Source organism: Suillus subalutaceus (genome assembly GCF_016647625.1).
Source record: "Suillus subalutaceus strain FC151 chromosome Unknown DFJ58scaffold_43, whole genome shotgun sequence".
NCBI classification, from domain to species: domain Eukaryota; kingdom Fungi; phylum Basidiomycota; class Agaricomycetes; order Boletales; family Suillaceae; genus Suillus; species Suillus subalutaceus.
The window spans coordinates 250,735-276,229 of record NW_024540292.1 but is presented as its reverse complement, the minus strand read 5'-3'; the positions used below and the strand labels follow the sequence as shown (position 1 = coordinate 276,229).

Below are 25,495 nucleotides of genomic sequence, written 5' to 3'. Positions count from 1 at the left end.
CAAACGCGCTGGTACGCACCAAGGCGCATATGTGCGTAACTGGGAAGGTGCGAGCAGGCAGTAGCGAGGGTTCGTCAATGCGAGGATGAGAGAAGGCGAGGCGCAACGCGAAAAATGCGACAGCGTGAAATGCGACAAAGGCGAAACGCGACAGAGGCGAAACGCGACAGAGGCTAAACGCGACAGAACACGACGAAATGCGAAACGCGATGAAATGCGAAACGCGACGAAACGCGAATAAGACGAAACACGACGAAATGCGAATAAGATGAAACGCGACACAGCGCGTTATTATGGATGCGCGACTGCAGGAATGTGGATACTCGATATGCAAAAGTGTGTATGGGTAGAAACGCGCTAGCGCGAAAGCGCGTTTGTCGCGTTCGGAGCACGTTTCGGATTTAGAAGGCGCGTTGCATGGATATCAAGGGCGTCGTGAAAAAGCGTGAATTTGGCCCATATGAGCCTGGAGAAATGCGAGTCTCTACACCGGTTGACCTGCAAGCGCCTCACGCAACTCCCACAACCTCTCGCTGACCTCTCGCCTCTTGCAAGTGCAGCATGCGCAAACAAGCACCTGTGAGACTGTCACACCCCTTGCAAGGCCGTAGTGAGCCGCCTAATCGTCGAGTCTTTGCCGATGCGATTAGCTTGGACGCGGGCATCGTGAAAATGTTGCAACTGTCGCGGTAGCTGCTGCGATGTGAGGTGTATTTACACTAACTTACTATGCACTTGCCTTGTTGCTGCCATCTGTGTATATGATGCATTTATCAAAGTTGAAAGCATTGAACAACTTCACATGATGAGCTAGCTCACTCAGTACTTGGTATTTTGAACTGCAGCACTGAAGGCTAATATGTGGTGAGACTTGTCTTCTCATTCCTTCGGATTGAAATTTCAGGCTTCGGTTTTCTGGATTCCGAGGCGGACCGTGACAGGCTGGGCCAAAGAACTATGCTTGCTGCATTAAGCATGCATATGATACCGATGCCATTCGTTCGTCTCACTCATAGTTGGTACTATGGTCATTGATGAACCGGAGGGTGCTGTGGCACCTCGTTTTTGATGGGTTTTGTCAATTTAACCTCCATCACCCTCATCCATGTTCGTTGTACTCGTTCCTGAAGTGGCAAGCCGCTTTGAATGAACAACCTCACAGTAAATGTGCATTTTCCCACTCCCTGCACCTGCAAATAAATCATATCGAGCATCTCCTGCGCTACACACTACTGCTAGTTGATACATGGACGCGCTCCTGAAAAGCAATTGAAGTCATTGCGGTTGCTGTATTAGAGTTGGCCACGAGCTCAGCGTGATATTCTCCAACACCGAGGATGAGGCGTGGTCCTAGCACAAACATCTGCACGACCTGGAATATCTCAGCGAGAACAAAATAAATCTGAGGGTCCAGGGAATATATGTCCTATAGAAATGATGAATCATGGTTGCATGTAGAGGTCGTCGACGGATCGGCATACCACTGAGAGTGTCGAAAAGAAGAAACCGATCTGGAGACAAGAGATAACCAAAAAACTAGCATGCGAAAACCTTGGTGGAAAAAGAGAAACCACATTGACATTATGAGCTCACCTCGCAAAGTAACTAACGTGAGCTTGCATCAACACCATGAAACAGTCCCCGATAACACCTCTTGTTGAGTGTCGTCGCAATTCACGGAAGTGCTTTACAGTAATCCAGACCGTGAGACACAGTGCAAGGACCTCCCATACAGTGGAAAGTATCCAAGTCATGGAAGACAGAAATATAGAATTTCCCACGTAGTCAATCATACACCGATGGGTGCCGGAGAGAACGAATGCCTCTGGTAATTTTAAATGAGCCTTATGCACTTAAACATCTTGTACATAACTAAAGCTTACCCCCTGCAATCTGCATCATCATTATTACAATCATAACTGCATCGGCAATTCTGATGGCCACAAAGATGATAACGAGGCATGTCAGCACCTTTCTAGATCTCTGATACATGGCATGCAACCGAGCGATCATGATGACTTGCATGGTATTTCAGTCAAGTCAAATGTCATGGAGGTGTATAGCTCACCGCTCAGTATTACATTTACAACCTCACCCATCCAATTAAGTGCGTCGTAGATGATAAGGCCTGACAAATCCAGGAACATTAGTTATCAGCTTCAGAAGATCACAGACTCTGAAACAGACTCACAACTGTGGGAGTCGTTATGTTGAATCAACGAGCTTTGTTCGAGAATTTCACTCACCCCTGCATGGTAGTTCAGTTGTTGGACAAGAATGGAAGATATCGGTGTGGAATGCTCACTGCGCCAGTCGCCGAAATTGTTGGAACACTGACTGTATGTTGTCCATCACAAGAAAGAAACAGAGTCTATGCGAGGATACACACCCAGCATGTTCATCCTGTGTGACGAAATTAGAGTCAAGGTGAATTGAATCATCACCGTCATCATGCGGCTGACTCTCCACGAACCTACAAAATAGCTGCCAATAAGACTCGCATTGATAAGTGGCCACCAACTGGGATCATTTGAGATTAGGGCCATACTATTAGAAGATCGAGCGGAAGAACTTGGTGGACAGATAACAATCGCATTCGTGCTTGATATACCACAATACAGTGTTTACATTTCCAAAGTGAGATTTGAGGAATGATATCTGATTGGTCGAAGTGTTTCAGCCCAAATTCCAGTGCAAAGACAATGTGCATCCAGGGATACTAATAAGATCAAGGTAAAAGTTGTTGGTGAGATTGCAACGCAGTGACTCGCGAAGAATTTTTGAATGCCGCATATGATTTGGGTGCCGGTGCCTGTGCAATCTCCAAAGTATTCTTGCCAGTGTCCAGTGTGCGATGCAACGTCCAGCCTCGACCCATCAATGAAACCATGTGGTTCGTTGACCCAACACAAGTTTAAACGGTGCCCACATCGAGCTCGTGACAGATGCTGACTATAATCATTAACACAAAGGAGCTGAAGTGGAGTACATGCCTGAGCCAAAGTGGAGCAGAAGAGGGGTTCGGATGGAGCGCGCATGGCATGGCGTCGACGCGAATTGGTTCCACGGGATCAAACACTCCAAGTCTGTTCTTACAATTGTAGATATCTGCTGGTCGTGTACTAGTATCTTACAAATAATTGTCGCCTCGATTTGACTTGCCTCTGCGGCATCCGAGTCACTACTAGTATGATGCTAGTATTAGTATAGCCCAGAGAAAGATCAGGTATAGCTGCTGCTCCCTGTTATCACTCTTTCATCAGGCCAGGGTCCCATCTCAAGTTTGTGCAGCGGTCTGCAAGTAAGGTAATGCACGTTACATTAGTGTGACACAAATTTGTATGTATGCCTAGGTATGCTTGTAATACTAGAATAAACACCGCACAGACTTTCAAATAAGTCGCAGCAAATCGGCAAATCAAACCGTAACCTATCGTCCACCATATAATGCCGTGTTGGCTAGGATACATGGGGGCACCGCTAGGGGCGTCTCTGTGGGCCTTGGGATCCATGCATCGTGGATGTGGGGTGTGGAGAACGAAGGGAAGAGCGAGCAAGAAGCTATGGGCAAGTGCATGGCGAATCCTAGGAAGCATATGGAGCATATGGACCTCTTGTACTATATCCTTTGCAGAGTCTAATCGGAACTATTTTGTATATGTATGCAGACATAATTGAGATGTACAAGTCATGTTTTCCGATCCTATTGTCAGATTAGATACACAGATAACTAATCTACCTCTGCAAAACTTATGTGTCCAGTGTCGGATTAGAGCCACTGTGTACCTCTCGCTAGTCTAGCGCTTCGGGATTTGCATTGTATGCGATGTCTGTTTATATTCCGCGTATATGGTCTGTCCCTACACTAATCCGGCCCAACTATTTTCTCGTTTCCGCAGTGAGTGTCGACGACATCCCAACCTGATATAGATGTATCACAATGACGTGCGTCTGCAATGCGTTTGTATCTACATGATATATACAATACATTGTCAACGACTGTTGACGAGATCTACGCGCACTCAGTTTTCTCCAAGTCCTTTGTTTGGTACCCTTTGTCACTTGGCCACTTTCGCGCTCCTCCGTGCAAACTTGTTAGGAACGGTTGTGTTGCAGCTCCCCAATCTTAATCAGGCCTTATAGACTCAGCTTCTCCACTTCTCCACTTTTCTTCCCACCACCACCATCTCCCTCGTGGCTACTGTTTGTAGTTTATGACCTGAATCTCCATCCAAGGTAACACTCGTGGCTCAGTTGGTCCGTTCCTTCTTGTAGTTACAGTATCTCTGCAGAGTGTATCCTTATTTATTAGCTGAAGGTGAGTATATGCGCACTGCTTCCACTCTCTTGCATTCTTCATATTGAGTTTCTACCTAGCCTAGCTCATCATGCAACTACTGCAATGGTAGGGAGTCTTTGGTAGGCGCATGTGTTCACCCAATACTGACAGAGCCATAGGATATCCCGCTCTCAAACGATGGTGATGGTGGCACGGCCATGTCCCGCTTTCATAGTCAATTCATACAGTGCATGATCTCATCCTTTCGACTGCTTGCCTGACACTGATGGTGTCATAGTGATGTCCCGCTTTCAGGGTGTGAGTGATTTCGTCTGTCGAGCTGCTTCCTGATGCTGATGACGCCTCAGTGATTTCCTATCCTCACAAAGTGCATGATCTCGTTGTAACGGTGCCATGAGAATGCCCCAATTCTCAGATGGTGTGTGTTCTGTGTTCGTGTTGCTTTCTCGTCGCTGATGGTATCATTGTTCACAGTCATCTCCCACTCTCATTTCGTGCATCATCGTCTTTTGAGCTGCTTACTATAGTCTGCATTGACCGGCATGTTCATAAGATGTTGCTCAATGTGCTACAACACATCACCAAAACTGCCCAGTAACATTACCTTATTAAGAATGTTTCGTGGTTGAGTTGAGACAATTAATCAAGCTTCAAGCTTATGTGATCAAGAGGCACCGGTGGATGTGTTCAATTATAAACAATATTGTCTTATGGTCATGGTAGGGCGCAAACAAATTGATTCAGCGCTTTTCTGCCAGGTCTCCCAGTAAGGCCACTTCTCAGATCTCAGATCTCAACCCTTGTTGCTCTTGCCAACATTGGCTGAGATGTTCACTCCAGACACTACCAGTGGTGAGTTGCTGTCTATCCACATTGCCGCTCGTTCCTCATTGCCGCCAGTCTTAATGGTGTCTTCAGATCTGCAGCCTATCCGCCTCAACTGTTTGGTCTCAGGCGATGATCCCAGGTTTCACATCTTCCCGATAAAGATCGCACGGACGGAGAGTGTCAGTGACCTCAAAAAGTTGATCAAGGAAGAGAAGAGGCCTGAATTCAACACTGTCGCCGCTGACCATCTCAAACTATGGAATGCGAGTGATCTTATACCACGATCTGATGCTAACGTCTGATACTTTTGAAGGTCGACCTGCCTGTCGATGACACCCTCAACTGCAATATGTGACATGACATTGAGCACAAGCTACCGCTATCACCCATGGCCATATTGCTCAAGCTTTTCTCTGAACTACCTGAGAAAGAACACCTGCATATTGTTGTCCAAACTCCTGATATCTTCCCTCTGCCACCCCCTAGTAAGTTGTGTTGGTCAACATTGTCACTCTGTCCTCTACATTGAATTAGCATTCTCTGCACTGTCGGCTATCCCCATGTTCAGCCTCAACTGTTTGGTCTTGGGTGATGACCCCATTTACACCTTCCCGATCAAGATCACACGGACGGAGAGTGTCGGTGACCTCAAAAAGTTGATCAAGGAAGAGAAGAGGCCTGAATTCAACGCTGTCGCCGCTGACCGTCTCCAGCTATGGAATGTAAGTAATCTAATGCCTATGATCTGATACTATTGATCTGATACTCAGGAAGGTCGCCAACCTCACTGTCGATGATGCCTCTCGAGAGCAATGTGCGACGTGACATTGAGCACAAGCTACCGCTATTACCCCTGGCCAAATTGTCCACGGTCTTCTCTAGTCTACCTGAGGAAGGACACCTGCATGTTGTTGTCCAACAGCCACCTGCCGGTGCGTTATCTTTCCTCAAGATTATGGCTGAAATAATGACCACCTTCTAGAGATCTCTCGTAGTCTTTTGCGACTGTCACCTTCAGAACGTGCGCTACAGGAAAGGCGTCATCGGGAAATCGTCGGTTCCCTTGATCTACTTCAAAGTGCTATGTGGCGATGATTATTTAGCGCATGAAGCTCGAAGTCAGCGGCACAAGAGAAGAATGCTCTCGGGAAATAACAGGGTAAAAGTCTGATATTTGGGGGTCCAGAAAACACTAAGGTAGCACTACTACTGTGTACAGTATTTAAGCAAACAGCGTACTGTAGAGCTACGACACTAGCTTCGTCACGTGCAGCGTGTGATTATGTCACACTCAGTGTCACTGGTTCGAATGACCATGTGACCTGTGACCACACCCAAATAGATTCGCCCGCGGGTGCTTCGCCGCTTGCAACCATCTGACATGCTGCTGCTTCGTGATTGTGTGACGTGCCAATGGATGCACTTCTTGACCATATGGCTTCCGGGGGTGAACAGGTCCGTTCTGACTGCCATATCAATGCAGATGGTGGACTTTCGTGTGCAAGCCACTCCGAAGTCTATGATGTGGGTGGCATTGCCGCTGAAGATGTGGAAGGTGGCTCGAACAGTGTTCCGACGGTTGATTATGGGCGTGGAAAGCGTAGACGCATCACAAATTCGATGTATAATGATTTTTGGTCCCATTAGTGCACAACCTATGTTTTTCCTATGTTTTTTCCGAATGTCACAAATTAGCTTCGTCCCGCCAAAATTCATGTGACGGTCACACCAAATAGATTCGATTCGTCAAGGGCTGTGACCTGTGACGAACCTAGTGTCGTAGCTCTACAGTAGTACCTTTTCGGGGAGACACGGAAACGTCAAAGGTAGACGGGTGGTAAGGAGCTCGGCCGATGACGACATCGAGCAACTGTAGGGACAGCTAACAAATGAGTGTAGTTAGGAGCTTGACAGGAATAAGATGATAAACATTGAACAAGGCACTTGGGGAAGTGCCACCGTTACAAATTATGATGAGGAGATGCTCTATTTCTGCGACCTGCTCGATGCTCTCTCACTCCCCACTCTACGCGTACTTACTGTCCACGGTGTATCAGAGTGGCCTCGTGAGGAGTTCAAGGCATTCCTAGCACGGTCAGAGTGTCCACTACAGAGTCTGATCGTCAGCGGTAGTGTGATGACAGATGAGCGCTAGCAGCGAGCGGAATACATTGCTCTTGTTCCTTCGTTCCAATTTGTATTGCGTTGATACTCTGCACTATGGCGGCTATATAGCGTTTCGGCTCCTCCGAGTCGAGCTCGAGTCTAATAGTAAACTTGTAAGACCACCAAATGATTGCCTCTTCTGAATTCCGTATTGTATCCTATATAATTGACGTATGGTGGATGCTTTGGTGACGGTTCCATGCCGCACATATACATTTTTCATACTTGTCAAGTTCGGTACACTGTATTTATCGTTGTATATATATGCCAGATCTAGACTCCGCCTATGATATTTGAACTCTCTTCACGAGTACATGTTAGCTGCACGTACTTTGCGAGTCGCAATATGCAATCAATCAATTTAGAATCAAAAGTCAATCTTTCGACGGTCTCGGATATCATTACTGCGCTGCAGACTATCGTAAGTACCCAAGTTTCAGACGTTCCTCTGCGAATAACAACTATTTGCTTCAGCTACGTTTGGCACGAACAATTGTACGTCTGTAAGGATGTTTCATCCGATGCGTTATTGACCATTAGCAGCCTCCTGGGATACTCGACCTCGAAACGCCGTACTCCCGAACCACATTCCCCAATCCCAATCACTGTGCAATTGGGCTCGAGGGCCAGAGCATCAGTACCATTATCACCGAACGCCAACATCAGTTGGACACCGTTTTGCACGACATCTCAAGTTTGCAAACAGTCATGGATGGTGTCCACACTCTTCAGCAGCAACTCGTTGAGCAGAAGAACAAGATCATCGAATCCATCGATTTGCACAAGAGGCTCGTATCACCTCTTTGGCGCTTACCAACTGAAGTCCTGTCCCAAATATTTTGCCACTGTCTCCTGCAAATCCCGGAACTCGGCGAATTGGAGCCACCATCAAAGCTAACCGTACCTATGTCGTTGACCAGAATATGTCGACGGTGGAGGGAAGTTGTTGTGGACATGCCCAACTTGTGGCGTGTGCTGTCTGTGAAAGTTGACGACAGAAATTGGCAGCAGGTAGCCTTCAGCTACGACTCTTGGCTCAAGCGAGCACAGGGACGTCCGCTTTGGTTAAGACTCCAGTTCCACGCAGATGATGACTCGACCAAGCTACAATGCCTTCTTCAGCCTTACACCAATCAAATCAAATCTCTCTCTGTCGATTTCTATCGTCTCGGCACACTTAAACCCAATATGTTCAAAGGCCTTCTAGCACTTGAGGAAATATCCATGTACTTCGAAGAGGATATCCATGCTTGTGAGATGCCAAGTTATATTGTAGACTCTATCATCTCGGGACTACCGTCCACTCTACGCAGTTTCGATGTATCAGGCTGGGCACTCGACTTCTACGACTTGTCCAGTTGCGATCCCGTATGGACTCATCTAACAACACTCGGGATCACAGTGTGGCAAGTAAAAGCTCTTCTCCGCTTGCTCCAGCTAGCTCCCAACTTATCCTCGTTAACGATTCGCATCATACTCTTCCACAGCATCCTGAGAGCGTTGCAGCCATTCACACACGCAAACCTCCAAACCTTACACATCCGAGTCAGTTATGACTGTGATGATGATGAGGAGACGCTCGATTTCTGCAACCTGCTCGATGCTCTCTCACTCCCCACTCTACGCGTACTTACTGTTCACGGTGTACCAGAGTGGCCTCATGAGAAGTTCAAGGCATTCCTGGCACGGTCAGAGTGTTCACTGGAGAGTCTGATCGTCAGCGGTAGTGTGGTAACAGATGAGCAGCAAGCGGAATACGTTGCTCTTGTTCCTTCGTTCCAATTTGTACCATACCCTGCACCATTCATTACAGGTTTCGCCATATGATGGTCCATTGTGCTACTCTTTCTGAAGTTACTATACTCTATGCTACCACTGCTATACGTTACTAGCCTAGTAGAAGACTCGTATCACAATTTCGAAAGATGACATCACTGCACACCATGCCTTTTTCCGTGCCATTTGTATGCTTATGACCATTTGCGACTTTATCCCTCCTTCAAGTTGTCATCACCACACAGATTTTATCAAGAGCATCTGTGTCTATCCTAGTCCTTGGCTAGGGCGGTGAACGTGTCACTTTACCATACCACTTGGTTGACACGTCGCCATGGACGGGCTTCCTGAAAGATATGACTAATTTTCTAGGTTGCCCAAGGCAATTGGACAAGACGACCATCGCAGGCAGGATGTAATACTAGCCGTTCGATTTGCTGTCATGCCACATTTTTCATACTAGTCAAGTTGTACTCCTGAGCCCCTTTTCAGATTCAGAACTCTCCCAAAGTACTAGTTGCACATACTTTGCGACGCAACACGCAAACAATTGATTCAAAAGCCGATATTTCGACAGTCTCGGATATCATTACTGCACTGTAGACTATCGTAAGTGCTCAAGCTTTAGACACTCCTCTGCGAATAACAACCATTTGCTCCAGCTATGTTCACGAGAAATTGTACGTCCGTGAAGATGTTTCATCTGATACGTTATTGACCATTGGCAGACTGAGATACCCGACCTCGAAACCCCCCACTCCCGAACCGCATTTCCCAATCCCAATCACTGTGCAATTGAGTTCAAAGGCCAGAGCATCAGTACCATTGTCACCGGACGCCAACATCAGTTGGACACCGTTTTGCACGACATCTCAAGTTTGCAAATAGTCATGGATGGTATTCACACTCTTCAGCAGCAACTCGTCGAGCAGAAGAACAAGATCGTCGAATCCATTTATTTGCACAAGAGGCTCGTATCGCCTCTTTGGCGCTTGCCAACTGAAATCCTGTCTCAAATATTTTACCACTGTCTCCCGCAAATCACAGAACCCCATCAATTCCAGGCCCCATCAAAGCTAACTGCACCTATGCTGTTGACCAGAATATGTCGACGGTGGAGGGAGGTTGCTGTGGGCATGCCAAACTTGTGGTGTGTGCTGTCTGTGGAAGTTGACGACAGAAATTGGCAGCAGGTAGCCTTCTGCTACGACTCTTGGCTCAAACGAACACGAGAACGACCACTCTCGTTAAAAATCCACTTCCACGCAGTTGATCACTCGACCAAGCTACGACGCCTTCTTCAGCCTTACATCAATCAAATTTCATCTCTCTCTGTTGAATTTTACCATCGCAAAACACCTGCACTTAATATGTTCAGAGAACTCCTAGCACTCGAGGAGATTTTTGTGTATGAGGATATCTCTGGTCGTGATATGCCAGCTAGTATTCCACGCTCTACCTCGTCGCAACTGCCGTCCACTATGTGCAGTCTCTATGTGATAGGGTGGTTACTCAACCTCGACGACTTGTCCTCTTGCAATCCCGTATGGGCCCATCTGACAACGCTCGGGATCGCAGTACGGACAGAAAAAGCTGTCCCCCACTTGCTCCAGCTAGCTCCCAACCTATCATCGTTAATGATTTGCATATTATTCGTTGACAGCGAACCGTTAATGCCATTCACACACCCAAACCTCCAAACCTTGACCATTTTTTATAAATGTTATGATGTCCCAGAGCCCAAATTCTGCGACCTGCTCAATACTCTCTCACTCCCCACTCTACACGTACTTATTGTTTACAATGTACCACAGTGGCCTCACGAGGAGTTCAAGGCATTCTTGGCACAGTTAGGGTCTCCACTGGAGAGTCTGATCATCAGAGGTAGTGTGATGATAGATGAGCAGCGAGCGGAATACGTTGCCCTTGTTCCTTCATTCCAATATGTATTGCCGTGGCAGCCATGTTGACATTCTGCACTATTCATTACAGATTTCGTCATACGATGGTCAGTCGTGCTACTCTTTCTGTATACTGTATGCTACCACTGTTGTACGTAACTAGCCTCGTAGAAGACTCATATCACAACTTTGAAAGATGACATCTCTGCGCACCATGCTTTTTTCCGTGCCATTTGTATGCTTATGACCCTTTGTGACTTTATCCCTCCGCGGTGAACGTGTCGCTTTTGATTGACACGTCGGGCTTCCTGAAAGACATGTCTAATTTTCTGCGATGCCCAAGGCAATTGGATCATCGCAGGCGAGATGTACTACTAGGTCCCAGCCGCAGCTGTTCATGTGCACTTTCCACGGTCATTGAAGCTTGAATAACGGCCACGAGCTCGACGGCCCTCATGTCCTTCATGATCTGCCATGGCGACCCTGCAGGTCAGAACCAGTATGTATTCCTACTCTTAGCACTCCTCTACTATGTCATGGCCGGTTTCAAGTAGCGGAGCCCCTGGTGCATGACGGAATTGGTCACCAGTGGCACTTCTAGCATAAATTCTTGGAGGTGGCGTTGTGCTCGGCGAAGGTTGAGGATGTTCGAGTTCCCGGGGCTCTTCGACCAAGTTCTTGGTGCATATCACACCCTCCCCTTCTTCTGTACCAAGTGAACCAGGCAATTTGGGTGCGCCCGAGTCGGTGGCTACCGCTGCACTTTGTAAGCTATGCTTGGACAGGATGGTGGCCGCGGTTGGGAGAGCATCAGAATGCCGTAGTGCATTTGTCGGTGTCCCAACCGTCTCTTCTGATGCAGAGCTTGGTAACGTGTTAAAGGGAATGCATAAGTGGGTAACGCCAGGCTCGCTGTGAGCCTCCGTGGTAGATTGGTCCTGGAAAACCGTCTGGGTATTTTCTCGAATCTGTTGCGGAGAGTCTGTGCCTGACAGAACACCTGGGTTGGTGCATGAATCCGATGGTGGCAGCACGAAGTTGGCAGCATGTGGTTGCTGAGGTGCATCTACGGAAGCGGTGGGAAGGGGTAGCTGAACCAGGGGGATAGGGGAAGTTGGGGTGATTTTCATGGTTGTCTGGGCCCAGTATCTCTGAACTAGGCAAAGCTGCAATATGAGAGGTGCTGTGCATTGAAGCATCCGCCTCGGCGGAGAGGCTAACGGAAGTACCAAGGTCAGTGTGGATTCGAGGGTCGCCAGTAGGGTCTATTTGGTTGAGCTTCATGACTTGCTTCCAAATGTCAGTCAGACGAGACGATAGTTTCTTGGCGATGTCTCCACACAGCCAGGTTGACCCCCTGGTGAGAATAATGCTGTTTGAAATCGTCACCAATACGACCAGTGTCACAGTCCCGACAACGGTCCTGGAAGTCATATCTCCAGAAGTCCACCAATCGATCGAGAATGCCGCAAAGAAGAATGCCATGCTAATATATTGATATCAGGGCCTCCGCCTATTACATTAGAATGCAGACTCACCCCCACATAAGCAACGCTCTTGGGAGGCTATAAATTATAGCCAACTTTTCCAGTCCGTGTTTTCTGTCGTGAAGTCTTCCTAGAAATTCTACCTGAACAAACTGCCATAAGAAATATTCCAGTAACACGGTGGAATATACTGACCGCTTCCGTGGCTGTATTTTGTCCAGAGGTTCGATCATATGAGACAAAGGACAGGCCGAGGACCATGCTCCCCAAGCTCGTCACCAAGGACATGTAGCTTGCCAACTGAATGGCATCTCTACCGCCTCTATCAACACTGTTGATGGCGAGGAACCCAACGTTTGCATTGAGTAAGACAGTGGCCTGGCTCAACATTGATCGCATCAAAGTTGACAACAATGAAAAGGTGGACTTACCAAGAGGTTGGAGTCCTGAAGCTGCCCTTTGAATTTCGAGCAGAATTCATTCCATCGTGCCGAGCAAGCAACCTCGTCGACAAAAATCTTGTGCAGTTCTTGAACTTGAGCCACAGGGTCAAAGAACAGGAGGGGTGCGAAAATGACCATCAACGGTGATGGTTTATATGTCCAACCGTGGACCGATTGTTCAAAATTCAGTCTCACGCAGTCTTCACCGTAATAATGCACAAAGTGATTATGAGCTTGAAATGATCGTAAATTACAGTTGGATGTATAAATGAGAGCACTGACCGAATATATGCATGATGCGGCCTTAAATGATGATCAACACCAGTAATGGAATGGATCAAACTCAGGCTCAAGTCTTACCAATGACAATAGCAGCGTGCCCTCGCCGCATACTCTGGTCCGTAGGGGAAGTCGGATCGACTTCGAAAATTGGGATTAGCGCATGGCGTCTGAGAGAAGAATCAAAGTAACACACCCTTGATTTTATCAACCACAGAAAGATGATCCTTGAGTTCAATGGCATCAAATGCCGCAGAAGACTGCAGCGATGTCAAGTGGTCTGCTCGTTGCGACCGGATGCATCAGATCAAATTATCAGATCTAGGAGAGTACTGACCACATGTCGCATGTATCAACATATCCCTAAGCTCATCGACAATGTTTTGTGTAATCGGGCACAAGCTAGGAAAGTAATCCCAATGTTTCCTACATTGTATGTTAATTTACTTGCATATGATCTAGAATTTCATCAGGAATAGGACAGTGAGGTAAAGATACTGTGCGAACCTTTGCTAGAACACACCAGTATTGTGCTTCAATGGCAAGCCCTAGTTATGAAAAAGAGGACAAGTCATGAAATCCAGATCCTCTTAGAACTATTAGCTACTCACATATATGTGAGAGACTCCGGACGCCCTTACATTCCGAAATAATCTTTTCGGGATGGAATTTATCCAACCAAAAGAGGCACCTGTCGCGGTGATTGGCGAAATAATAGCAACAGACGACAGAGTCGCTATCAAAGACCTTGGGCTCAATCACAAGGTCTACCTGCTTCATGTCGAGCGCGAGGTTCGATTCCTCAATGGTCTGCTGGAGTTGTTCCAGCAAATATTGCATGAAGTATTTGATGTCATCGTATATCTCTGGCTCACAAATATTCATTTCTGTGAATGTTCTCTGCGCATTATAGCCCCAACTTAGACCATCGGTCGTCAATAATCCATGGATTTGACGCACTGTTTCCTGGTTCACAAAATAACGGGCACCTTCTGGATGCACGAACGCGGTCCATCCTTGGGGCACATCCATTCTTGAAAAAGTTGAGGTGTGGCAACTCAAAATTCATAAAATGACTTACTCATGCGCAAAAATTGTCATAGCACGGACGGTGATGTCGGTGACGGCGGGGTCCCTTTGGAAAGGTCAGCTGTTGAGTAAATGCAGGAAAGTAGACAGATGTTCACCGGACACGGCACCTCTCATACCTCCCAACATCCTTTGAAACCATAGGGGATATCTCCGGGCCGTCATAGACCATGACGACCTCTGGGCCCGGTAGCTCATTGCTGCCGGGGGCGGGGGGAGCGGTGAAATGCACATCATGATCGAGACCGTGATCTGATATCGGCACAGCCTGGGCAGACAAATCCAATGGAATAGAAACCGTATTCGGGGATCCATGATGTATATCCGTGATACTAGAGACGCTAACTTGAATCGGGCGAGAATAGACAGGCCCCTTGTGTGTTCGATATGCGGCTTGTCGGATTTCTGAACCAGCACATGATCGTGTAGAGGAGTGGCCCGTGCTCACCGAAACACGACTGCCGGACGCGTGTTGGGAATAAGGCATACAAGGCGCCAAATGCCTCATGGATGGCGAGCGCGTTGAATTAACAGAGTGAGCATCGTCCATGTATCCTCGTGGTTGTGAATGTGTTGTGGATACTTCATAGAGGCCAGAAAGGCGTGAGGGGCCTGGACTGTTGAATTCCTGTAATGCCCCGTCCTTGGGGAACGTCTTGCTTTTCACGGAACTCTCTTCCATATGCAAAGACAGATGTAAACTTGACACAGAGCCTTGATGGAGCCCACCTGTTTGAGTGGCGCTGGTGTATCCTATCGTTGTTGGATTAGCGTCCAACGGAGGGATCGCTGTACCATTTCGTACAGGTCGTGGATGTCGTAAATGGGATTCTGTGTAAGGATCGTCTGAAGGCGATGGAAGCTCCTCCGTAGCTTCCCGCCCTATTTGACCAGGCAGCAGAAGACTCGGGCAAATGGGTGAACCCTCTCCTTTGATATCCTCTTGAGATCGCGGGAGCACCCCGCTGGGAAAACGAGTGATCAAGCTCCGATCACCGAACTTCAAATGACCTGCTACAAAGCGTTGCAGTGAAGAGATAACGAAAAATAACCTCGCAGAGGGACGTGCAAGTCGTGAAAGCCATTTCTTCAATATGTTGAGAATGTGGATGAAATGGCCTGTGATCATGGCGAGTTATTGCACAGTGATACGGTAGTAGACGGGGGCAGTGATACAGTAACAGACGGGGGAAGAACGAAAAAGAACAGGCCATCTTGCATTTATCTAACGCCACAGCCGCAAGGCGTCTGCATTACGCACTTGCTGTACTGGAGTTTCGAGAAAGAAGTTAAATTTATCTCATGAGCATGTGAATCAGAGTGGTCCATCAGAAACGCAACCTTAGCATGCGCTGCATGGCAGCGAGAATACCGTGACTGCACTGAGGGAAGCGAGGGTACTGTGCAATCATTGCAATGTGGTATTAAGTGCCTGATGTGATGATTCCATAGCGGCCCTGCTCACAGGCGAAGTGTACGATTGACAGTACGATGACCAGAGTGAGCGATATCTCTCGATTTCATGTAGGTAGACAGGCCGCCACCCATTGTTGTTTGACGGACTGTGTCGACATTGATCGTATGACCCTGGAGATAGGCGCTGGGGTCCAAGGCATTTTCCGTAGGACTCATGATCATGTGCATGAAATCCCGAAGACGAGTCGAAAGGCTCTTATACGTTTGGTCGTTTTCTTTGTCGTCTCGGGGCTTATGTAAGACTCATTCGTCTATGATAAGGATTAGCCCATATCTGTAAAACTTCACCATCGATGGGTCATAGATGGTGCACGGACCGTCGTATCGCACGGAACACCGTTTCGCACGATCCCATAGAAAAAGGCTTAAGAAGGAGAGACTTTCTAAGTAGAACTAGAAGTACAAGCGGTAGGGGTAGCGGCAGCCCCCTGACAAGAGCTTTCGCACGAAACCACTGCCAATCCGCTTTACTAGCCCTCCCCTCCCCATGTTAACAGCGCCCTACCCTAGGGGACGGTGGACTGCAGCGGCGACTTAGAAACGCATCTTCGCATCCCAAATGTTGACCAAGCATTCAGTGTGTTCTTGGGTCCAGGACTACCAGTCACAAGTATTGTCATATCTGGTTTGATTGCGAGTCGCGCCAGACATGATCATACTTGCGACTAGTAGACTGCCCACACGTTTTCCTGCCCAGTTTCGATTGGACCGACTCTAGTCTCCCCGCTCTGCACGTCCCATTGCCTTGCACTCCCATCGTTACTAGATCCGCTTAACACTTGCCGACCATCTCGACTCCAGCAGAGATATCACATTTGCCGCCTGCGCCACGTCGATTTAACAATGACCTTGGCTGTATCGATGTCCCACAATCTCAGAGCACCATCCAAACTCCCGCTGACCGCTTTCATCTCGTCATATAGTCTACACTTCACTTTTTCCGTCCCGTTAGTCGTCCTTGTTTGTTTCCCGTTCTTCAAGTTCCATACGTGCTCAGGCTATCGTTGATGTCTCCTGCGTCTCGACGATAGGTGAAGACATAGTTCAGAATTTCGGATTGTACCAGGTGCAGCTTTTGTTCAAAAAAGCCTGCAATTGTTATCTACGAGAAGGTATTTTAGTTCTTAGAAGGAATCATTCACGTGTACGAGGAGACAAGGAGCGTTTCGGTCGAGTCAGAGTGGAGTCTACTGGAGGTTTCAGTCAGCTGGAATGCTTTACTTGCGTTATCCTTGTGTTAGTTTGCTTGGTACTGTATTATGATATCGTTCTACAGCAGCCGGGGCGTATCTCCAATGGAAGAATCATGCTAAGATCGACAAGCTCGTGAAGAATGAGCATCTGGCGAATACAGAAAATACAGAGGGTATATATCCCGTAGATCCGTCTACTACACATACTAGCTTGTTGTACAACCAACCAACCCTTATAACGATCGATTCAGCAAGTCAAATCAATGATGTCGTTCTCTGCCACAACTACTCTCGTTGATTGGCCCCTGGATGTCGACTCGAGGCCAGGGCGTTTGCTTTTGACATGAGATAAACTATTCCCCTTCTTGGCTTTCTCTCTGGCAAGCAGTAGGGGTGCTTTGACAGAAAGTTTTGTGGGTGGTAATGGTACATCGGAATCACTAGAGATATCAATGATATCGTCGAGCTTGTGAATCGGCTGCACAGGTGATGGTGAATTTGGGCGCGTGATCAAGCTGGATATCCGCGGCGGCGTTTTCCTAGGAGATTTGGTTACGGGGGGGTGGAGGGATTCGGAATCGGACGATTTGGTATGCTTCTTAGAGCCGGTTTGTGAGGACTGCTGGGATGTATGAGCGTGGATAGGATTCGTGGGCTCTGTGAAAGGATCGTCAGGAGTACTGATGAAACCTGACATCGGGAAAGGACGAGGAGCAAGTGCGGTGGCCTCGGGTTCCACAACTGCTTTCTTTCGACGGGCTGTTGTCTTCTTCGGAGGATATGGAAGAGGGAGAGCATCCTTATCGCTGTCGTCTTGTGTGGTGGAAACATCTTTCTTTTTTCCTCTCCGTCATGTTTGATATATCAATGATGTCGTTGAGCTTGCGCATTGGCTGTATAGATGATGTTGAACCCATGGGTCTGATTAAGCCTGACGAGCGCGGAGATGTTTGCTGCGGAGATTTTCTTGGAGACTTGGTTATGTGGGACTGTGGGAAATCTGAGTCAGACGATTTCGTATGTTTCTTAGAACCAGTTTCAGACTGCTGAGATTTATCAGTACGGACAGCATTCTTGGGCTCTAGGAAAGGATCGTCAGAAGCATTGATGCTTGGGAGAGAGCGAGGAGCGTGCCCGCTGTCCTCCCGCCCCGCTACCGCTTTCTTCGGACGGGTAGGTTTCTTCTTTGCAGGGGCTAGAACAGGGAGGGCATCTCCATCGCTATCTCCCTGCGCAGTGAGAGCAGCCTTCTTCTTCCCATCCGTCTTGTTCGATCGCTTGGTCTTTTTCTCCAGCTTTCTGCGCTGGATGTCTTCGAAAGCTTCGACAAGCTCTGGCTCTACGATCTGCACCATACATGCTGGCATCCATACACGAAGGTGGCTCTCAGGGTCTGGTGGAGGTTTCTTTCCCTTGCTCTTGCCCTTTTGCTTTCCGCCATCCTCATCCTCATCGTCACCTTCGGTGTCATCGAAAGCAGCATCTACTTCGATTGGGGGCCTAATTCCTTGGACACCGCCCCCAGCCAACTGTACGAGCTGCACAGGCGCAATCTCCAGTCGATACTCAAGAATTCCATCCGTAGACGCGTGCCGTCGCGAGGAGTGAATCTTGACAATCAGCCTATCTTCTTCTGCTTCGGATTCAGTATCATTATGCTCTTGCTCCTCGCGGTCGTCTTTGGTTGGAGAGTGGAGCTTCATCGACGAAAAGTACTTTGTAATCATCTTCGAGGGCGTTCCCGGAGCAAGTTTGCCTGTTGTCTTGCTTTTTTAGGGCTCACTGGTAAACCCTTACGCTTCTTCTCGTCCTTTTCCATCGCACCAACGCCGCAGGATACGTTGCACGGCGCTTGGCCACAAAACTGTGCGAAAACGCTTGATGATCACATCCTTCACACCCCATTCGAAGTACAGTTCGCAAAGTGCAGCGATTTTACCAATGTCGGGCTCTTGTTCCCAAGTAATGTCTCGCGTAGGTTTACCCTCTGTCTCGCTTGTGATAGGATTGGTGTAGGATAGTAGAATATCGACATCAGGAAAACCATCAGGAATCTTCTTTGCGAGTGCAGGCTTTTTCGATCCGATGAGGCCACTCTTGTTCGTACGCAGTTCCTCGCGCACGTCATCACGCCACGTGTCAAGCCATTTCTCTAGCTCCTCGCGGCTGAGGGAGCTGGCTGCTTTTAGCAGTCGATCTCCGAATCCACAACGTGCGAGGCCAGCAGCAATGAGCTTCCCGCAGCCTTGAACGCCAGCCTGATGGTAGTCTCCGCCAGAGAGGAGGCCAATTAAGATACAGCCTCCTTGCGAGAGACAGATATCGTCGTGGGAGAGGATATCAGCGGCGCGATACGTCACGACGTGGTTTCCATCATCACGTCCGTCAGAGTTTTTCACTGGGTGCGCGCGGTTTCCGGAAAGCGTGTTGCTGGGGCTATCCAAGAGTCAGCGTTTGGACGATTTGCTCAGGGTGACAGGATTTACTTGCGGAATGACCATAGTGGCGCCGAATAGAAAGTTATCCACATCATCGGAGAGGACAGCATCGATGACTCCGATGCGATTCAGGTACGCAAGCTCAGCTTCAGCTTCGCCAGGAGCCTGTACATCATAAATACTCTTTTCGTCATCACTTCGCGTACACGCACCGTTCTCCATTCAAAACCAAAAGCAGCAATGATGTTTTTCATTCCAGTAGTGAGCCAGTGCGCATTGCCGCTTACTCTCTTCCCGCGCTTGACAGAAGGCCTTTTGGACCATCGAATACAAAGAGTGGGAGGAGAGGCATGCTCATGAGTTTGGAACAGCGAAAGAAGAGCGTGCGCAATTCCGGATTCTCTCCTTCTTTACCGTACGCAGCATGGAAGAACCAAATTGAAGCATCAATGCCTATGCGAAAGCCCCGTCGACCACCAGCATTTGCTTCAAATCCTTGGGTAACAGATAGATGTTTAATGACTGTGTTTGTCCAGCTGGTCGTAGCACCTATTAAGTAGACCGTGACTTTGAGCAAAACTTCGTGTCAACTCATGCGACAAAACCTCCCAAAGTCCCGCTACACCCATATCCTGCAATAGCCAAAGCAGAAATCGCAAGAAAAGAAAGGGTATCGCAAGGCAGCCTCAGTTTAATGAATGAGTTGCAGTGAAGTTGAATGCAATCTGCATCGCCGGGTTTGTGCATGCACGTGACCGTGTGCCAGTCCACAGCTCGGCCAAGCCTTCCGAAGTTTCCGGGTCATTCAATCCATTCAAACACCCATGTCACTAATTACACTCTTGCTGCGAGAAATTGTACTTTCGAGATACGTACTGGCCCACAAGACATCATGCATCATGGACGAGCAGGCAATTTTGCTAATTTTTAAGTTTGCCTCCAACATTCAGCTCAGTGAGCTCCTGACTCGGACTCAAGGGAATTCATCGGTCAATCGGAAAGCCATGAACATGGCCTACTTGTCGTTCGGTCATAAGGTGACCCCAACCCCGCGACTGATAGCGGTTTCTGAACCGCCATACAACACGTATTCCCTATCCAGGGCGCACGCAAGGCTTACGGAGGACAAAAGGCAATATCAGTCATCATTGGAAGTCACCACGAAACTGTTTGGATGTGACTTCCGAGTCGAGCCTTCCGTGACATAGTACCATGAATTCAAAACACTGACAACTTGAATGGCCTACTAGGGTTTCCGACAGCCATTGACACCCACAGATTAATCTTAATCCCCAAGTATCGGACAGTTAAAACCATGTCACGAGCTGGGTGTGTCGAAGACTCGGCAGTCTTTCATGGAACACTAATGTAGCTGCCCCTCCTTTTGCTTGAAACATTCAAAGTACACACTTTGTACTGTTCACGAATTTCATAAGCGGAATGATTGCTTTGACAATCGAGAGTAACAACGGGACAGAAGATACCCGGCGTCTGAGAACGCCAGTGAGTGAGTCTTATAGAAAGAAACTTTTTGTGGATAAGACACGGCAGCCCATGCAGGCGCAAAATCGGGCGAATGTGCGGATCACTGCAGGAGGGGCAAGGACCGAGAGCTAGTAGGTGTAGGGTAGGGAATGAATAGTTAGAGAGCGGAATGGTGACGATCGGCTGTAGTACCTAGAAGAAAGGGCAAACAGCGATAGTAGCTTGGGTAGTATATCGGCTGCACGCGTCATGTTTTGAAGGATAGACAGGTAGGAGGACTGGGAAGGGCTGCCAGCACTTTGTTGGTTAATCGAGACATGCAGCAGTACTGACTCGGACAAGCCTCGCAATTTGGTAAAACTGAATCGTAGCCACGGACCACAGTGCGGTTGCGTTTCATGACCGTACTGGAGCCGGGGTTGTTCCACTCATCAAGGTGAGGCCCTTTTGGAATTTGATGGAGGAGCTGACACCAGAGCTTGAAGAGCTTGAAGCGTTGGACTTCAGAATCATTATGTAATAGTAACTTAGTACAGTGCTAAAGCTGATTTGTCAGCAAGCTCATTTGAGCGGAGTCCATAAACAACTGGAGGCAAGGTTTCGGAGATTGATTTACATCTTGCTCATCTTCCAATTTGTTGCACTCGCGGTCACGCTCTCGAGCCTTTTCTTGTTGACATCCCAGTTCAAAATGTGGAGGCCTGCTACTCGCGAGGTTACCGGAACCAATGAAGGTCGGTCGTTTTGTGACCAAACCCTAAATTATCTGACAAATCTTCGGTCAGTTCCCCTGGGCACCCGTCGTCGATTTGGACCTGCGCCCGCAGAAGAAACTGCGCGCCCGCAACTTGCCCAGCCATCTCCCTCTGCCTATCCCAAACAGTCCAATCAAGACCAAGACTCGAGGAGGGGGAGGGAGGAGACCCCCACCAATTCTCAAAGTAAGCCCATCATTCTTGAACACCGACTTCCCAAGTCGTGCTTCCTTGCCAAGCATTTCTCTATAGCAGGTCCTGTGAGATTTGCTGGTGATCCTGGCAGCCCGTCTGTTGCGATTGCTGTTACAATCTTACTAATCACTAACTGACTGTGTTACTAACCTTGATACCATGTGCTTTTCACTTACCCACAGCTGACGCTAATGGTGCTCGTAAAAGGCGGAGCCGCTGGGGAGAAGCAAAGACAGACATCCCTGGTTTGCCTACTGCCATCTCCGCTGCCGGCGTTTCTCAGGCACAGCTCGACAATTATGCAATTCACCTTAGGCTGGAAGAGATTAATCGCAAGCTGCGTTTAAATGATTTTATCCCGCCCGAGCGTGAGCGGTAAGTAGATGGTTCTTCGACTTCTACAAACGCATATGCTCATTCTGGCGTCAGATCACCCTCGCCTCCACCCACATATGACGGTCACGGTCGTCGTACTAACACCCGCGAGGTCCGCTATCGCAAAAAGCTCGAAGACGAGCGGATTCGCCTTGTCGATCGCGCTATGAAGAATGACCCCAACTTTCGCCCTCCTGTGGAATACCATCAGCAAAAGCGTTCCCAACGTCCATCCGAAAAAGTTTATATTCCTGTCAAAGAATTCCCTGAAATCAATTTCTTTGGTCTTCTTGTCGGTCCTCGTGGCAACAGTTTGAAAAAGATGGAGAGAGAAAGTGGTGCCAAAATCAGTATCCGTGGCAAGGGAAGCGTGAAGGAAGGCAAAGCTCGTCCTGACCAGTATGCTGATGACGCAGAAGAAGATCTTCACTGTCTCGTTCTCGCTGATTCTGAAGAGAAAGTTGCAGCATGTGTGAAGATGATTAACAGGGTCATTGAAACAGTAAGAAGTCCAATTTACCATCATCGATCTTTTACTGAAAGTTTTCTAGGCTGCCTCCACTCCCGAGGGTCAGAATGACCACAAGCGCAATCAGCTCCGCGAGCTTGCTGCATTGAACGGTACCCTTCGTGACGACGAAAACCAGATTTGTCAGAACTGTGGTGGTCTTGGTCACCGAAAATACGACTGTCCGGAACAGCGCAACTTCACAGCTAACATCATATGTCGTGTCTGTGGTAGTGCAGGCCACATGGCGCGCGACTGTACCGTTAACAAGGACCCCAACGCTATCGCTATGGGCAGCCCGCCTCCCATGAACAAGGGAGGGTTTGACTCTGAGTACGCTAGCTTGATGGCAGAGCTTGGCGAGAGTGGCAGAGGCACAGGCGGTGATACTGCCAAGAGCTCGTGGGGTGCCCCCAGTGCTGGTCATGACATCACTGCGGGCGGGTCCAACATTCCACCTTGGCGTCGACCAGAGTCCTGGCAATCCAACAATCCTCCACAAAACCAAGGGTATCGCCCACCACAAGCTTACGGTGGCTATAGTGCTCCTGGATATGGCGCGCAGTGGGGCCAGCAAGGCTACCCAGGTTACGGCTCACAGGATTATGCAGCGAACTACGCCCAGTACTACCAACAGCAATATGCCCAGCAACAGCCCTCTTAGTGACGAGTCTTTGCCTGTCGGTAAACTCACCTAATAGCCCCATATTTTCCGCCTACTTGACCAAGATTTGTTTCCGCATTCACCTCTCACAGCAGCTCGTTCTTCCCTCACTTTCGGGTGATCCCTGGAGTTCAGGAATCGTACTCACTGTAGCTGACATCCAGCATTGTTTAGGACCGTTATTGATAGCAGGGTAGCTCTTATTGATTGAATTGATTGTAGCTCACGTTTCCTTGATCAATGAATTTGCAAGCATCATTGTGTGATATGCCTGGGCCATGCCGCTCCGCGCAAGCTTGAACCCTTATAAAATTGAGTCACGACGAGAGCATCATGGGTATTGAGCGTCATCCTGGGATAGCCTTACATTCCTGGGTAGATTAGACTAGTGCGTAGCACCATGTGCAATCTGCGCACGGGGGTACGCACTAGTCTAATCTTGCGAGACTCAAGCAACGGGAGGTTGGGATACTAAGGATGTTGATGAACAATCAGTTGTCCATCAGTTTTGCACACGAGGAAATCTGTGGCGTTAACGCATTCTTCGTCACCTAACCAAGTACTGTACAGTTCTTTTGCTTCTTCTTGTCTTCCATCAAGCCACTCATTCTGAGACTTACATAATGCATGGTACTTTGTGCTGCATGTCTAATATTGTCGTCTGCCTCAGCGTTATTTCATCACTTGCTTAGGTATGTTATCCTTAGCTGCACACATTAACATGGTGCTTAGACCTATTCTAGCTTCGTACAAAAAGCAAATATTTTGGTGACACCATGAGTGATATGATTATAATTACAAGTATTTTTGACTGGAGGAGTACGATGACGTTCAAGTTGTAGTTGGTCGGACCCAACTCTAAGGTCACCATACCCATCCAGGTCCCAACTGTTGGGACTTTGCTTCCATTCAATAACTGACTTGACATGGCAGTGATGAACGTCTCAGTGTGGCTGCATCCAGCTGGGGCAATAGAAACCAACATTTATTATCAAAATGAAAATGCCAGTTGCTGCTGACTGCGGACTAACGTCAGTACAGTACACTATCTCATAATGCATAACGTCGGGACCCCCTTCGACCCTATGCATTATGAGATTTATGCATTAGTACATATGTCACACTTGTGACAAATTGTGACACCGTGCGGTAGAGCATCACCGGCACAAGTACATACTACATATCTAACGAAAGTAAGCATCTATTGTAGTCTGTGTCGAGTTTAGAAGCTCCTCGCGTCGCAGCTCAGCACGGAAAAGACGGATCTGTTTCAACAACTCAAGTGCATCAGCATTTCCAAACTGGAGGCAAGCCCTTCCGAGCCGCTGACACAGCGCAAGTGTTTTCTGCGCGGGAAACCTCTGGTTCAATCACTGAGAGTGAGGTTTTGACGTGCTGTGTGCACTGTAGCTGGTTGTGCTGAAGTTACCGGAGCATTTTTGACCTTGAGTTTTTTTTGCTGTATCTGGTATGGTGGGGGTGTATCTCGGGGTTTGCGTTTCCGAACAGACTCGGACATGGTGGATGGTAATTGAATCAAGGTTGGTTACTTTGACAATATTGTAACATGAATAAAATGACCCGAACAAGCATCGCCGATATGACTCAACCGGCCAAAAATGCTATCTCATAATGCATAATGGTCCCACAGGCTTATGCATTATGCATTATGCATTATGGTTCAATTTCTCACTGGCCCACGGTGGGACCTTCCGAAGTCAATGCATTATGAGATTTATGCATTATGAGATTTATGCATTATGAGATAGTGTACTGTACTACAATCTCACAAAAGATGCCATGGTGTATCATATGATGAAAAAGGTTTGTCTTGCTGTTAACATGCAAAGTTTTGAATTCTAAGCCGAGGTGATATTTGTAGAGCTTCAACTGAAGAAAATATCAGGGTTGCGCTTCTCATAGGCTATAGAATTGCATACTATGTTGTCTTCGGTTCGTCGTGGAATGACATGCGCTACCTGCTAGTGAAGGTCATTGTCCTGGATAAGAAGGTAAAAGCGACTGCCATAGATCTTGTTAGGTATTTTCTCAAATTTGTTACATGCTCTTGAAGACTCGGATCATCTTGACTTGACTCTGTCCGAACGACTTGTAGCCCAAGTAGATGGTGGAGGAG

At 48.0% G+C, this 25,495-nt stretch overlaps 7 protein-coding genes across 7 annotated transcripts; 4 read left to right on the top strand and 3 right to left on the bottom strand.

Annotated features, from left to right (window-relative positions):
* Positions 1 to 1,279: 1,279 nt before the first annotated feature.
* Positions 1,280 to 2,019, bottom strand: DFJ58DRAFT_784512 (uncharacterized protein; the record flags this gene model as incomplete). Its single annotated transcript, XM_041389976.1, has 3 exons — positions 1,280 to 1,426; positions 1,482 to 1,600; positions 1,963 to 2,019. Coding segments are annotated over 3 exons (252 nt in total), but the record flags the coding sequence as incomplete, so codon positions are not given.
* A 3,186-nt stretch (positions 2,020 to 5,205) lies between these two features.
* Positions 5,206 to 5,877, top strand: DFJ58DRAFT_659315 (uncharacterized protein; the record flags this gene model as incomplete). Its single annotated transcript, XM_041382082.1, has 2 exons — positions 5,206 to 5,424; positions 5,560 to 5,877. The coding sequence occupies 2 exons, from the start codon at positions 5,206 to 5,208 to the stop codon at positions 5,875 to 5,877; spliced, it is 537 nt and encodes a 178-aa protein (XP_041244713.1).
* A 1,969-nt stretch (positions 5,878 to 7,846) lies between these two features.
* On the top strand, positions 7,847 to 9,247 carry DFJ58DRAFT_784507 (uncharacterized protein). The gene has a single exon (XM_041389975.1). It carries the CDS (start codon positions 8,003 to 8,005, stop codon positions 9,119 to 9,121), a length of 1,119 nt encoding a protein of 372 aa, XP_041244712.1. The 5' UTR covers positions 7,847 to 8,002; the 3' UTR covers positions 9,122 to 9,247.
* A 713-nt stretch (positions 9,248 to 9,960) lies between these two features.
* Positions 9,961 to 11,040, top strand: DFJ58DRAFT_879334 (uncharacterized protein; the record flags this gene model as incomplete). The annotated part of the gene is made up of 1 exon (XM_041394506.1): positions 9,961 to 11,040. One exon carries the CDS (start codon positions 9,961 to 9,963, stop codon positions 11,038 to 11,040), a length of 1,080 nt encoding a protein of 359 aa, XP_041244711.1.
* A 1,323-nt stretch (positions 11,041 to 12,363) lies between these two features.
* On the bottom strand, positions 12,364 to 14,212 carry DFJ58DRAFT_702514 (uncharacterized protein; the record flags this gene model as incomplete). Its single annotated transcript, XM_041383624.1, has 9 exons — positions 12,364 to 12,457; positions 12,510 to 12,597; positions 12,650 to 12,836; positions 12,890 to 13,204; positions 13,375 to 13,463; positions 13,518 to 13,606; positions 13,704 to 13,728; positions 13,792 to 14,080; positions 14,141 to 14,212. Coding segments are annotated over 9 exons (1,248 nt in total), but the record flags the coding sequence as incomplete, so codon positions are not given.
* Positions 14,213 to 17,011: 2,799 nt separating this feature from the next.
* Positions 17,012 to 20,077, bottom strand: DFJ58DRAFT_784503 (uncharacterized protein). Its single transcript, XM_041389974.1, has 8 exons — positions 19,957 to 20,077; positions 19,708 to 19,898; positions 19,589 to 19,675; positions 19,399 to 19,541; positions 18,736 to 19,374; positions 18,006 to 18,705; positions 17,852 to 17,984; positions 17,012 to 17,781 (listed from the first exon to the last, which is right to left on the bottom strand). The coding sequence occupies exons 1-8, from the start codon at positions 20,003 to 20,005 to the stop codon at positions 17,186 to 17,188; spliced, it is 2,538 nt and encodes an 845-aa protein (XP_041244709.1). The 5' UTR covers positions 20,006 to 20,077; the 3' UTR covers positions 17,012 to 17,185.
* Positions 20,078 to 21,472: 1,395 nt separating this feature from the next.
* DFJ58DRAFT_784499 (uncharacterized protein) lies at positions 21,473 to 23,626 on the top strand. Its single transcript, XM_041389973.1, has 5 exons — positions 21,473 to 21,595; positions 21,647 to 21,802; positions 21,994 to 22,186; positions 22,241 to 22,688; positions 22,738 to 23,626. Exons 1-5 carry the CDS (start codon positions 21,553 to 21,555, stop codon positions 23,356 to 23,358), a joined length of 1,461 nt encoding a protein of 486 aa, XP_041244708.1. The 5' UTR covers positions 21,473 to 21,552; the 3' UTR covers positions 23,359 to 23,626.
* Positions 23,627 to 25,495: the final 1,869 nt, after the last annotated feature.

What these genes read in the sequence shown, in the direction of transcription:
- DFJ58DRAFT_784507 (XM_041389975.1), top strand. Translation starts at nt 8,003, where the DNA reads ATGGATGGTGTCCACACTCTTCAGCAGCAACTCGTTGAGCAGAAGAAC.
- DFJ58DRAFT_784503 (XM_041389974.1), bottom strand. Translation starts at nt 20,005, where the DNA reads ATGGGTGTAGCGGGACTTTGGGAGGTTTTGTCGCATGAGTTGACACGA. An exon ending in CCTGTCACCCTGAGCAAATC is followed by an intron (nt 19,375 to 19,398) that starts GTCCAAACGCTG and finishes ACTCTTGGATAG; the next exon opens with CCCCAGCAACACGCTTTCCG. An exon ending in GGAAAAGGACGAGAAGAAGC is followed by an intron (nt 18,706 to 18,735) that starts GTAAGGGTTTAC and finishes GCCCTAAAAAAG; the next exon opens with CAAGACAACAGGCAAACTTG.
- DFJ58DRAFT_784499 (XM_041389973.1), top strand. Translation starts at nt 21,553, where the DNA reads ATGTGGAGGCCTGCTACTCGCGAGGTTACCGGAACCAATGAAG. An exon ending in GGTTACCGGAACCAATGAAG is followed by an intron (nt 21,596 to 21,646) that starts GTCGGTCGTTTT and finishes ATCTTCGGTCAG; the next exon opens with TTCCCCTGGGCACCCGTCGT. An exon ending in TTAACAGGGTCATTGAAACA is followed by an intron (nt 22,689 to 22,737) that starts GTAAGAAGTCCA and finishes AAAGTTTTCTAG; the next exon opens with GCTGCCTCCACTCCCGAGGG.